At 41.1% G+C, this 12,299-nt stretch overlaps 1 protein-coding gene across 2 annotated transcripts in view; it reads right to left on the bottom strand.

The window, feature by feature from the left end:
- LOC309492610 (uncharacterized protein) overlaps positions 1-10,745 on the bottom strand; it is a 61,796-nt gene extending 51,051 nt beyond the window's left edge. For both annotated transcript variants that reach the window (XM_082161617.1, XM_082161618.1), the window contains exon 1: positions 10,192-10,745. In XM_082161617.1, coding sequence (XP_082017743.1) covers positions 10,192-10,715 — 524 coding nt within the window. In that variant the 5' untranslated portion in view covers positions 10,716-10,745. The remainder of the gene's footprint in view (positions 1-10,191) is intronic.
- Between the last annotated feature and the right edge of the window lie 1,554 nt (positions 10,746-12,299).

The following is a 12,299-nucleotide window of genomic DNA, read 5'->3' as shown; positions in this document are numbered from 1 at the left end:
CTCTTTGGTCATTTTTTTTGAGAGAGATGCTAATGGTCCTGTCCGATTCAATGATCTATGCTAAGCTACGCTAAAAGTGCTACCGCCAGACCCGGAGTTCAGCTGAATGGATTCGAAAAAAATCCCTTTAAAGGTCCTGTTCTTCGTGATCCCATTTTTCAAACTTTAGTTAGTGTGTAATGTTGCTGTTAGAGCATAAATAATACCTGTAAAATTATAAAGCTCAAAGTTCAATGCCAAGCGAGATATTTTATTTAACAGAAGTCCTCTTTCAAAGCCTACATCGAACGGCCGGTTTGGACTACATCCCTCTACTTCCTGCTTTAATGACGTCAGTAGAACAGTTTGACTAACCTCCGCCCACAGGAATACACACAAAAAGGGGGCGTGGTCTTGTTGCGCTCCCACAGATAAGAGGAAGAGTTACGTTTGTAGAGTGTTTGTCGCCATGTCGTCGAGACGCTGTTATTTTAAAGACATGTTTACAATAGCACTGAGCGCATGCATCTCCACGTTATGGTAAGAGGCGTGACCTTTCCGGGCAACGTGCGCTAAGCTGCTGTCGAATCACAACACAGGAACCGCTGGCACAATCAGAACTCGTTACGTATTTCTGAAGGAGGGACTTCATAGAACAAGGAAGTCATCAGCCCGTTCTTAGGACAGTGAAAACAGCGGTATACAGATAAGTAAATTGTGTGAAAAATACTGTGTTTTTTTACACGCGAAACATGAACACATGTTATATTGCACACTGTAAACACAATCAAAGCTTCAAAAACATAGGAAAAAACGGTACCTTTAAATGTTTTTATTTAAAAATTAAAAACAATGTTTTGATTTCATTGAGCGTAAAAACAAAAAATAACTGTTAAATGTAAACTGTGCGTAATTTCTAAAGAACTTTCTACTGCTATTAACTCGACCAGCAATTTGTTGAAGCACTTGAACAGAATGCATTCTATGACAAAACTCATCGCCAAGGACGTTACCCACGCCCAAGACGAGAGCGGTGCAACAAGCTAGATTGGATTTTTGGTTCAGGATCGGGAGGGAAGGTAACTTCTGGACAGGTGAAGAGAGCTGTACTGCCCTACAAAGGCAAAAGACCTTAAGTCGCTAGAGTGTGGAACTGAGAAAAATGACTTTAAAGATTTTTAGTTGTTCCGCCAAATTAATTATAGGTAGGACACTGGAAATCTGGTAAATAGATGTTTAAGTAATGGAAATTATATACATAAAAAAATCTTGAGCTCAAAACTTGACTTTTGACCACTATTTTAAAGTTACTGTACTCTGCCTTTGTATTGTCAGCAAAAAGTGAGAAGTCATGCCAAGGCAAAAGGCAGTAACTTCCACATTATCAATATTTAGTTGCTGATCACCATTAACAAAATCATTATAGTAACACCTGTATAAAATCTAGTGATCATGGCATTTATGTTGTATGATTTACAATTATTTATAGCCATCTACTTATTGCTATCCTGTGCTTTGGTTGCATTCTGATGGCATTATTAATACATTTGACATGACAAAATACCTCCATAGATATTAGTCCAGCGTTGACTCGACCGCGTTTAGGGCGGGGCTGAAGGCGAAGTTTTTCATACGGTTTGGGGTATTTTTTTAAATAAAGAAAACGTATATGAGAAATGTTAACCAGGTGCAGCTTATTATAAAAAGCAAAGAAAACCATATTTCTGCATCATTGACCAATAATTGGGAGGGGGCAAGTCGCACCCTGGTGTAACCTAATGTATTCAGGTGTATTCAGTCATTAGATATTTGACTTGACTTGTATAAAGTTAATTCAGATGTTGAAACAGTATAAAGTATAAATTCAAATTTAATTGTATTTCTAAATACTTTGGATTAAAATAAGGTATTTTTCTTTACAGGCCATAAAAGTGCGATTCAGCTCTGTCTTGGACAGTAAAAATGCTCTTTTGGCGGCTGCAACTTTACCCCGGTTCAAGATACGCTGGATTAAAGATGAGGAGAGAAGAAACCATGTGAAGTCACTGCTGAATGTCAAGCTCAGCACGCTGAGGGACATATTTACATTTACATTTAGTCATTTAGCAGACGCTTTTATCCAAAGCGACTTACAAATCAGGACTAAATTAAGCGAGTCATCATGAAGAGGCAAAAACAACAACAACGCAAGAAGTGTTCAAAATATGAAGTGCAGGCATTATTCAGAGTAGCATAAGCATGATAAGTGGGGTTTTAAAGGGAAAAGTTTTTTTATTTTTTTATGAGTTTAGGTGCTCATGGAAGAGATGGGTTTTCAGCTGTTTTTTGAATGTTGTCAGGGATTCTGCATTCCGGATGAGGGACATATTGTAAATGATACAGAAGTCATGGAGTACTTGAAGTCTTCAGGATTAGAGCTGGACATTCTCAACAAATTCCCAAACATTAAAGTCATCTCACTCAAGTACAACACTACAACACCATCGAGTGCTCCTGTGGAAAGACTTTTCAGTTTAAGGAGTCTTGTGCGGACCCCAAAGAGAAACAGACTTTCAGCAAGTGATTTGAGAAACTTCTTTTGATGAGATACAACCACTATTTTACTGACAAGTATATAAATGGTTGAAGAACAACTACATTTCAGCATTCAAATATACCTTTTTTTTCTTTTTCTTTTTTTATATAAATACTGTTTTCAAGCAAATCGAAAAAAATATATAAATATCCATTTCGGTTTGATTTTTAACAGCTTTACATTATTTGTAAATTATTATTCTAAGATTCTATGCAATGTGACGTAGAATTGCACAAGCACCATTGACGTGGTTTGATTGACACTGTAGTTTTTGCATAAACCCCGCCCTCGGTGATCTGTACACCATCCGCCATTGTATCAACGACAGCCGGTAATGTCTCCTAAGAAATGTAGGTGTTCTGTTGTTGGATGTAAGGATGAACATAGCAGTCTTCATTTACTCTCATTGTTACTCGAGGATGGATCTGTACCAACTGTTCGTGATCCAGCTTACAGTCTCCAGAGCGACAGGCCTAACGTTACTGATCACGGCAGAAATGAAAGTGAGAGCGCGCACTTTATGACAGCTCATCGAGTAGTTTTACGGATATACAGTGTACCAGTTTATTAAAGGTCCCGTATTATCCCCCTTTTCACAAGATGTAAAATAAGTCTTTGATGTCTCCAGAGTGTGTATGTGAAGTTTCAGCTCAAAATACCCAACAGATCATTTTTTACAGCATGTTTAAATTGTCATTTTTGGGGCTCAGAAAAACGCTCTGTTTTAGTGTGTGCCCTTTAAATGCAAATAAGCTGCTGCTGGACGACACAGGGGGCGGAGCTTCACGAGCTCGCGCTCAGTCTGTCAGGACAATCTCATCTCACGGAATGATGATAATATCAGAAACTCTCAGTAACGGTGTTCATTTCGAGTCGGACAATAATGCCTACAGAGTCAGAGTGCTGTATAGAGATGAAAAAGTTATAGTTTAGTAGTTTAATTACGGTTATTATAACGTATTTGTCATCTGCTTGTATGTATCCATTATTTATTAATAGCCTACAAGTCTGCTGTCTGAATGATGATCAAACATATACTGATGAGTTTAATAAAGTTTATTGTACATCACACAAAAGATGAAGCGTCAGTTTTACTTCAGAAAATCACCGTAAGAGCTGAGTAAACACAGTAAGTTATTAGAAGTGCGCAAGTACATTAACGAATTTCGGTAGAGATGAGGGAGCATTCCTGTGGGCGGAGGTTAGTCAAAAAACGGTTCTAGTGACGTCATTAATGAAGGAAGTAGAGGGATGTAGTCCAAACGGGCCGTTCGATGTAGGCGACTTCTGTTAAATAAAATATCTCGCTTGGCATTGAACTTTGAGCTTGATCATTTTACAGATATTATTTATGCTCTAACAGCAACATTACACACCAACTAAAGTTTGAAACATGGGATCACAAGAACGGGACCTTTAAGCACAGACTCAAAAGGTGTGTATATATGTTTACTGTTATTTGTAACAAGTGGTTTGTGTACTTCGCTGTGTATGTTCCATGCTAATGAAAGGGAGAGAGAGAGTTTTGGATAAGACTTAAATGCTCATGATGTACAATAAACTTCACTGAACTCAACAGTATATTTTGGTCATCATTCGGACGGGGTCTGCTACAGCAGGCTTGTATTAATGGTGGATAAAAGCAGATAATAAATAAGTTAAGTGATACTGTAACAAAATAAAGTATATATTTAATATTGTATAAAATAATACAACAAAGAACATTCAGAATATTTATCCAGTTCCATCTGGTTGGAAGTCGGAGTCATCACACCGGTATGGAGATGAGTTTGTTGAGGATCAGTCGTGTGGATGAGGCCTTCACAGGGCTGATGAGGCTGGCACTTCAGGGATGCGTCATGGATGGGTCCGGGCGCAGGTCCACCTTCTGATCTGGATACGGCCCAGATCCGGCTGACTTCAGTAAACTTTAGAATGAACAGAAAGATATACATTAGCCTAGCATAGATGCCATTCTTCTTATTAAATAATGAGTACATCAGATGTTATAGGAAAGTGTCCCCGGTTCTGGCTGACCTATGCAGCTTAATAATCATTTAACTGATTTGAATAATAGAAATGTATAATGTTCTATATGAATGCGAGGTAAAAGAGATGCGTTTTTAGTCTAGATTTAAACTGACAGAGTGTGTCTGCTTCCCAGACAATCACTTAGAGTGTTGCAATAAAACTGACATGCAAGTTAAGCCCTTTTTTTGTGGAAATATTAATTTATTATTGAATATGCAATTAAAATTATTGCAAACATTACCAAATGACCAAATATGAAAAACAAACAAAAGGTGTATTCAGTATTTGTAAACTGAATTATAGTAATAAAAGAGTAATTTGGACAAATATTATCAACATTATATAGAGCTAGAATTGTCTCTTTATTACATGCGAGAAAATAAATGATCTGAGAGGAAAAAAAAAAAGTTTGAGAGAAAAAGTTATCACACTGATAGCAAAAAAAAAAAAACATTTGAGAGTTTTGAGAGAAAGTATTTTCTCATAGAACATAAAAAAAATATACATTTGAATTTTTTTAAATTATTTCTGAGAAAAAAAAAATCTCTCTCAAAATACTTTGAATACTCTCAAATATATATATTTTTTGCTATCAGTGTGAAAACATTATCCCTAAAAAAAAAGTGGGATACTTTTTTCTCTCAAAACGCTTTTCTTTGCTCTCGATGCAATTTCTTGCTCTCGTGTCAGATTTTGCTTTCACTGTGAAAATTGTGTCATGGGTGGGGCCACGTTCCTATTGGCCAGTCGGGTGAGCATCGTGTCAAAGCGTCCTGTCCTCACCACACACCGGCATTAGGTGAAGAGGAGAGATTTGGGGATAGGGAGATGCGTGTCTAACTTACACAGAAGAGACTTTGTTGCTCAGCACATGAAAATAACGATGCGTGAGGACGCTGGCGTGTATGTCGCCGCTTCACAAATCGCTATGTAGCCTAACGTTACTCACCCACGCTGACTGCTCCGGCTAGTGATCCACTACGGACAAACAATTTTGGATTATATCCTCCGGTATCACTGACTGGACAACTGTCACGAAACCTGGACTATCGACTAACGTACTCTGTCTCGTCTTCACTGCAATGCCGTTGACGCGGTCGAATTTGGATGTATCTGTCTTCGGTGGCTAAGCTAGCTGGTGCTTCCACATACCACCATGTCGCTAATTAAATACTCATCCTCGGGACTTCGGAACCTCTTCTGTCCCATCATACCACACTGCCTTGACACCATCAAATTTATTCAAAATCCTGCGTCGCCCCCGCTATGTACATAGGGGCTCCCGACGTAAGTTTGTTTACACGGACTATGCTATTCCCACTGTTTTGTCTGACAGACGCTCTGTTGCTGTGAAACAACGTCATCACAACAAACCACACGTGTGTTCTGTCAATCTAAGGCCCCTGGTTTGTGCTGATGTTGCTTCTTCTACACTGCCTGCAATGTTCATGTTATTGAACACTCGTTCCCTAAACAATAAAGCATTATTCATACATGACATTATTACTGACAGGAAAATGGATTTTTTTGCTTAACAGAAACCTGGCAAAATCAGCAGGATTTCATGACACTTAATCAAGCCACACCATCAGGCTATGTGTATATACAGAAGCCTCGCTCTTCGGGCCGTGGTGGTGGCTTGGCTGTTATTCATCGAGCTGACATCCCAGTGAAAGAACTTCCAGTGCCTAACATTACCTCATTTGAGTGTCTTTGTTTTACATGGGCTGGGCCTGCACAGCTCCAGGTAGTCCTTGTCTATCGCCCTCCAAAAACTTCCACCATCTTCATGGCTGAGCTATCAGAGCTACTCATCTCGGTTTGCTCCATGTTTCCATCTACACTCCTGCTCGGGGACTTTAATATCCATGTGGACTCTAACAGCTGTCCCTTTGCTGCTGAATTCCTGTCACTATTGGACTGCCTTAACATCGTTCAGCATGTCAAAGGTCCCACTCACACCAAAGGTCACACACTGGATCTAGTGTGCTCCACTGGTACCACTCCTTCCCAGCTGCAATGCATCGACCTAGCAATATCTGACCACAGTGCCATCCTTTTTTATGTTCCAGTCCTTCTGCCCAGACAAAAACTCAAACGTACCATCACATTCCGGAACATCAAGTCTGTTAATATATCATCCCTAGCCAGCGCTGTAGGGACCCACCTGGCCTCAGATCCCCCGGACCCTGGGGTGGATAGCCTAGTCGCCCACTATAATATGGCACTGTCTCTCAGCCTGGACTCTCTTGCTCCCATTAAGACCCGGACTGTCTTTTTCTCCCGTCCTGCTCCCTGGTTCACTACCGAACTTCGCACCATGAAAGCCGCTGGTCGCCAGCTGGAAAGGCTCTATAAAAAATCTGGCCTTACTGTCCACCTAGAGGCTTTCAGAGACCATGTGAGGTCTTATAAAGAAGCTCTCTCCAAGGCCAAAACCCACTACTATTCAACTCTCATTGGTAACCAGCATAAGCAACCCAGAATGCTCTTCTCCACCATAAACCGGTTGCTCTGCCCTCATGTTGCCTCCTGTCCCTCTGACACTTCTAATCTTGGTTCCAATTTCCAGGATTTCTTCCAGGCAAAAGTGGAGTCTATCCATCAACAACTGCTGCCTCCTACTCCTGACTGTCTACCTACAGCTCACCCTCATGATGGTGCCCCTCCTTTTGCTGCATGTTTGCCGCAGCACTGCCTCTCCTCCTTCTCTCTTCTGGACGCAGCTCAAGTCGTTAAGTTGGTTACCAGAGCCAATATCTCCACCTGTTCTCTGGATCCCATGCCTACTATTTTGGTCAAGGCATGCCTCCCTACCCTCTGTCCTATCATGGTGGACATCATAAACACTTCACTGGTATCTGGCTTGGTACCCTCCTGCTTCAAAACGGCTGTCGATACTCCTATTCTTAAAAAGCACAGTTTGGACCTGGATGACTTCAACAACTACCGTCCGATCTCTAACCTTCCCTTCATGAGCAAAATCCTGGAAAGAGCAGTCGCTGCCCAACTTCATCAACACATGTCCCATTATGCTCTTTATGAACCTCTCCAATCTGGCTTCAGAGCACATCATAGCACTGAGACTGCCCTTATTAAAATTACCAATGACCTCCTCATCGCTGCTGATTCTGGACATATCAGCATCCTCATTCTTCTAGATCTCTCAGCAGCCTTTTGACACAGTTTCCCACACTAACCTTCTCAACCATTTAGCTGAATGTGTTGGCCTCACCGGCTCAGCACTCTCCTGGTTCCAGTCATATCTCTCCAATAGGGAACAGTTCGTCACTTTTAGAAACTCCAGCTCCCCCCCGGCCACAGTCAAACAAGGTGTGCCTCAAGGCTCTGTGCTTGGACCCCTCTTATTCACCATTTACATGCTCCCCCTCGGCCAGATAATACATCACCATGGTCTCAGTTTCCACTGTTATGCTGATGACACACAACTGTATATCAGCACCAAACCATCCACTCAGCTTCCTCCACTGTCGCTTGTTGACTGCCTGAATGAAATAAAAACCTGGATGTCATCTAACCTACTCAAACTAAACAGCAGTAAAACATAGCTAATGGTAGTGGCTCCCAAGCTGCTTCTCTCGATGGTAGGTGATTTACTCCTCAAAGTGGATGGTTGTTCCATCTCTCCATCCCAAGAAGTCCGTAACCTTGGTGTCATTCTGGACTCTACCCTTTCCTTCCAGTCACTTTTACCACCTTAAAAATATCTCCAGACTTCGACCTTCTCTCTCAGACTCTGTGGCAGAGTTACTCATTCATGCCTTCATCACTAGTCGTTTGGACTACTGTAATGCTGTCCTGTATGGGGTACCCAGCAAGGTCCTGGACAAGCTACAATATGTCCAGAACTCGGCGGCCAGGGTTCTCACACACACTAGGTCGTGGCAGCACATCACCCCAATCCTCACTCAGCTTCACTGGCTCCCAGTCAAATTTCGCATCACCTACAAAATCCTCCTTTTCACCTATAAATCTCTCCATGCCACTGCCCCACAGTACCTACTGGATCTTCTCCATCCCTACACTCACCTAAAGGATTATTAGGAACACCATACTAATACTGTGTTTGACCCCCTTTCGCCTTCAGAACTGCCTTAATTCTACGTGGCATTGATTCAACAAGGTGCTGAAAGCATTCTTTAGAAATTTTGGCCCATATTGATAGGATAGCATCTTGCAGTTGATGGAGATTTGTGGGATGCACATCCAGGGCATGAAGCTCCCGTTCCACCACATCCCAAAGATGCTCTATTGGGTTGAGATCTGGTGACTGTGGGGGCCGTTTTAGTACAGTGAACTCATTGTCATGTTCAAGAAACCAATTTAAAATGATTTGAGCTTTGTGACATGGTGCATTATCCTGCTGGAAGTAGCCATCAGAGGATGGGTACATGGTGGTCATAAAGGGATGGACATGGTCAGAAACAATGCTCAGGTAGGCCGTGGCATTTAAACAATGCCCAATTTGGCACTAAGGGGCCTAAAGTGTGCCAAGAAAACCTCCCCCACACCATTACACCACCACCACCAGCCTGCACAGTGGTAACAAGGCATGATGGATCCATGTTCTCATTCTGTTTATGCCAAATTCTGACCATCTGAATGTCTCAACAGAAATCAAGACTCATCAGACCAGGCAACATTTTTCCAGTCTTCAGCTGTCCAATTTTGGTAAGCTCGTGCAAATTGTAGCCTCTTTTTCCTATTTGTAGTGGAGATGAGTGGTACCCGGTAGGGTCTTCTGCTGTTGTAGCCCATCCGCCTCAAGGTTGTGCGTGTTGTGGCTTCACAAATGCTTTGCTGCATACCTCGGTTGTAACGAGTGGTTATTTCAGTCAAAGTTGCTCTTCTATCAGCTTGAATCAGTCAGCCCATTCTTCTCTGACCTCTAGCATCAACAAGGCATTTTCGCCCACAGGACTGCCGCATACTGGATGTTTTTCCCTTTTCACACCATTCTTTGTAAACCCTAGAAATGGTTGTGCGTGAAAATCCCAGTAACTGAGCAGATTGTGAAATACTCAGACCGGCCTGTCTGGCACCAACAACCATGCCACGCTCAAAATTGCTTAAATCACCTTTCTTTCCCATTCTGACATTCAGTTTGGAGTTCAGGAGATTGTCTTGACCAGGACCACACCCCTAAATGCATTGAAGCAACTGCCATGTGATTGGTTGATTAGTTAATTGCATTAATGAGAAATTGAACAGGTGTTCCTAATAATCCTTTAGGTGAGTGTATATCCCCTCACGGAATCTACGGTCCATTGACAAGGGCTTGCTCTCTGTCCCCCATACCAGACTACGGACTTTTGGGGACAGAGCATTCAGCGTCGCAGCCCCCACCCTCTGGAACTCCATCCCCTCAGACATCCGAAATGCCCCTTCTCTGGACATTTTCAAAAAACTTTTAAAAACCCACCTTTTTAAAAAGGCATTTAACCTTGAATGACTTTTTTGTATTATTATTATTTTTTTTTTATCTCTGTAGTTATATCTGTAAAGCGTCCTTGGGTCCCGTGAAAGGCGCTATATAAATATAAGTTATTATTATTATTATTATTATTATTAAATAAACTACTTACCGTGATCTCAGACTGTGGTGATGTGGTTTCTCCACTGAATGGATCTTCATGTGTTGCTTCAGGTCACTTTTAAAGGAGAAACTCTTCCCACACTGATCACACGTGTGCGACTTCTCTCCAGTGTTGATCCTCTCATGTCTTTTCAGATGTGATGACTGACTGAATCTCTTGTCACAGTGTGAACACTTGTAAGGTTTTTCTCCAGTGTGGATCCTCTCATGTGTTTTCAGAGATGATGACTCACTGAATCTCTTGTCACAGTGTGAACACTTGTAAGGTTTTTCTCCAGTGTGTGTATTTTCATGTCTTTTCAGAGATGATGATCGATTGAATCTCTTGTCACAGTGTGAACACTTGTAAGGTTTTTCTCCAGTGTGGATCCTCTCATGTGTTTTCAGAGATAATGAGTCACTGAATCTCTTGTCACAGTGTGAACACTTGTAAGGTTTTTCTCCAGTGTGAATTCTCTGGTGCTGTTTTAAACCGTCCGCTTTAGTGAAAGTCTTCTCACACTCAAAGCACATGTACTCTCTCACACCAGTGTGTATTTTCTCATGTTTACGTAAAGATTTCAGCAGTGAAAAACTCTTTGCACACACAGAACATGAATGCGGCTTCTCCTTCGTATGAACTGCCAGGTGTGTCTTCAGGACTGATGCCTTAAGAAATGTTTTGCCGCATTGATCACATGAGAACGGCTTCTCTCCGGTGTGGATCATCATGTGATCTTTTAGAAAACTTTTGCATGAGAATCTCTTTTCACACTGATCACACATGAATGGCTTCTCTCCCGTGTGGATCCTCATGTGAACATCAAGTTGCTTTTTGTCAGTGAAACACTTCCCACATTGATCACACGTGTGCGGCTTCTCTCCAGTGTGGATCCTCTCATGTGTTTTCAGAGTTGATAAGTGACTGAATCTCTTGTCGCAGTGTGAACACTTGTAAGGTTTTTCTCCAGTGTGAATTCTCTGGTGCTGTTTTAAACTGTCTGCTGTAATAAAAGTCTTCTCACACTCAAAGCACATGTACTCTCTCACACCAGTGTGAATTTTCTGATGTTTATGTAAATATTGCAGCCGTGAAAAACTCTTTCCACACACAGAACATGAATACGGCTTCTCCTTCGTATGAACTGTCAGGTGTCTCTTCAGCTCTGATGCACTAAGAAATGTTTTGCCGCAGTGATCACATGAGAACGGCTTCTCTCCAGTGTGCATCCTCATGTGACCATTAAGATTTTGTTTGTATGTGAAACTCTTCCCACATTGATCGCATGAGAACGGCTTCTCTCCAGTGTGAACTCTCATGTGAACATCAAGACTATGTTTGCTTGTGAAACTCTTTCCACACTGAGTGCAGGCGAAAGATTTCTTGGCTCTTTTCTTAAAAAAAATATTTTTAGTCTTTTTTAGTCTCAATGGTTTTACTTCAGGATTGACATGATGTTCCTCCTCCACTTCACTCAGTTCTTCACTCTCCTCCTTCACTTCACTCAGTTCTTCACTGTCCTCCTTCACTTCACTCAGTTCTTCACTCTCCTCCTTCACTTCACTCAGTTCTTCACTCTCCTCCTTCACTTCCATCAGATCTGAAATTATTCATTTCATTTTCAGTGCATCAAAATAACTCAGAGAGAAATATAAAGTGAAAGGACATGAAAGTGAGCCCTGATGTAATAGTAGTAGACAACTGCTATAAAATATTATGATAATTTGATGCCTTTATATAAATTGATTATATGTCCTTGAAACTTTCCAAAAATGAGGAAAATTTATCTTCCAATTTTTATTTTATAAACATTATAGGCACAATTACCATGTTTCTTTAGCAAGAACTACCACATATATTTGGTAAATGAAACAATTATCTAACATGATATTAACATTAAAATATACAATACTGCCATACTTTGACACCAACTTTGAGATTGATATTTATTTGACTAAAACCGTTAATTATGAATGGACGTTCACACTAGACTTTTCCTTGCACTGACTTCCATTCATGCGCATGTGAAAGTGGGACACCAGAAACACAAGCTCAAGTGAATTACCCTGTGAGAAATAACACAAACGTTTATTAGCATTACCCATGTTCACATGTTT

This window comes from Leuciscus leuciscus (assembly GCF_965113295.1).
Source record: "Leuciscus leuciscus genome assembly, chromosome: 1".
NCBI classification, from domain to species: domain Eukaryota; kingdom Metazoa; phylum Chordata; class Actinopteri; order Cypriniformes; family Leuciscidae; genus Leuciscus; species Leuciscus leuciscus.
Note: the sequence above shows the minus strand (reverse complement) of the source record. Positions and strands in the feature narration are given on the sequence as shown.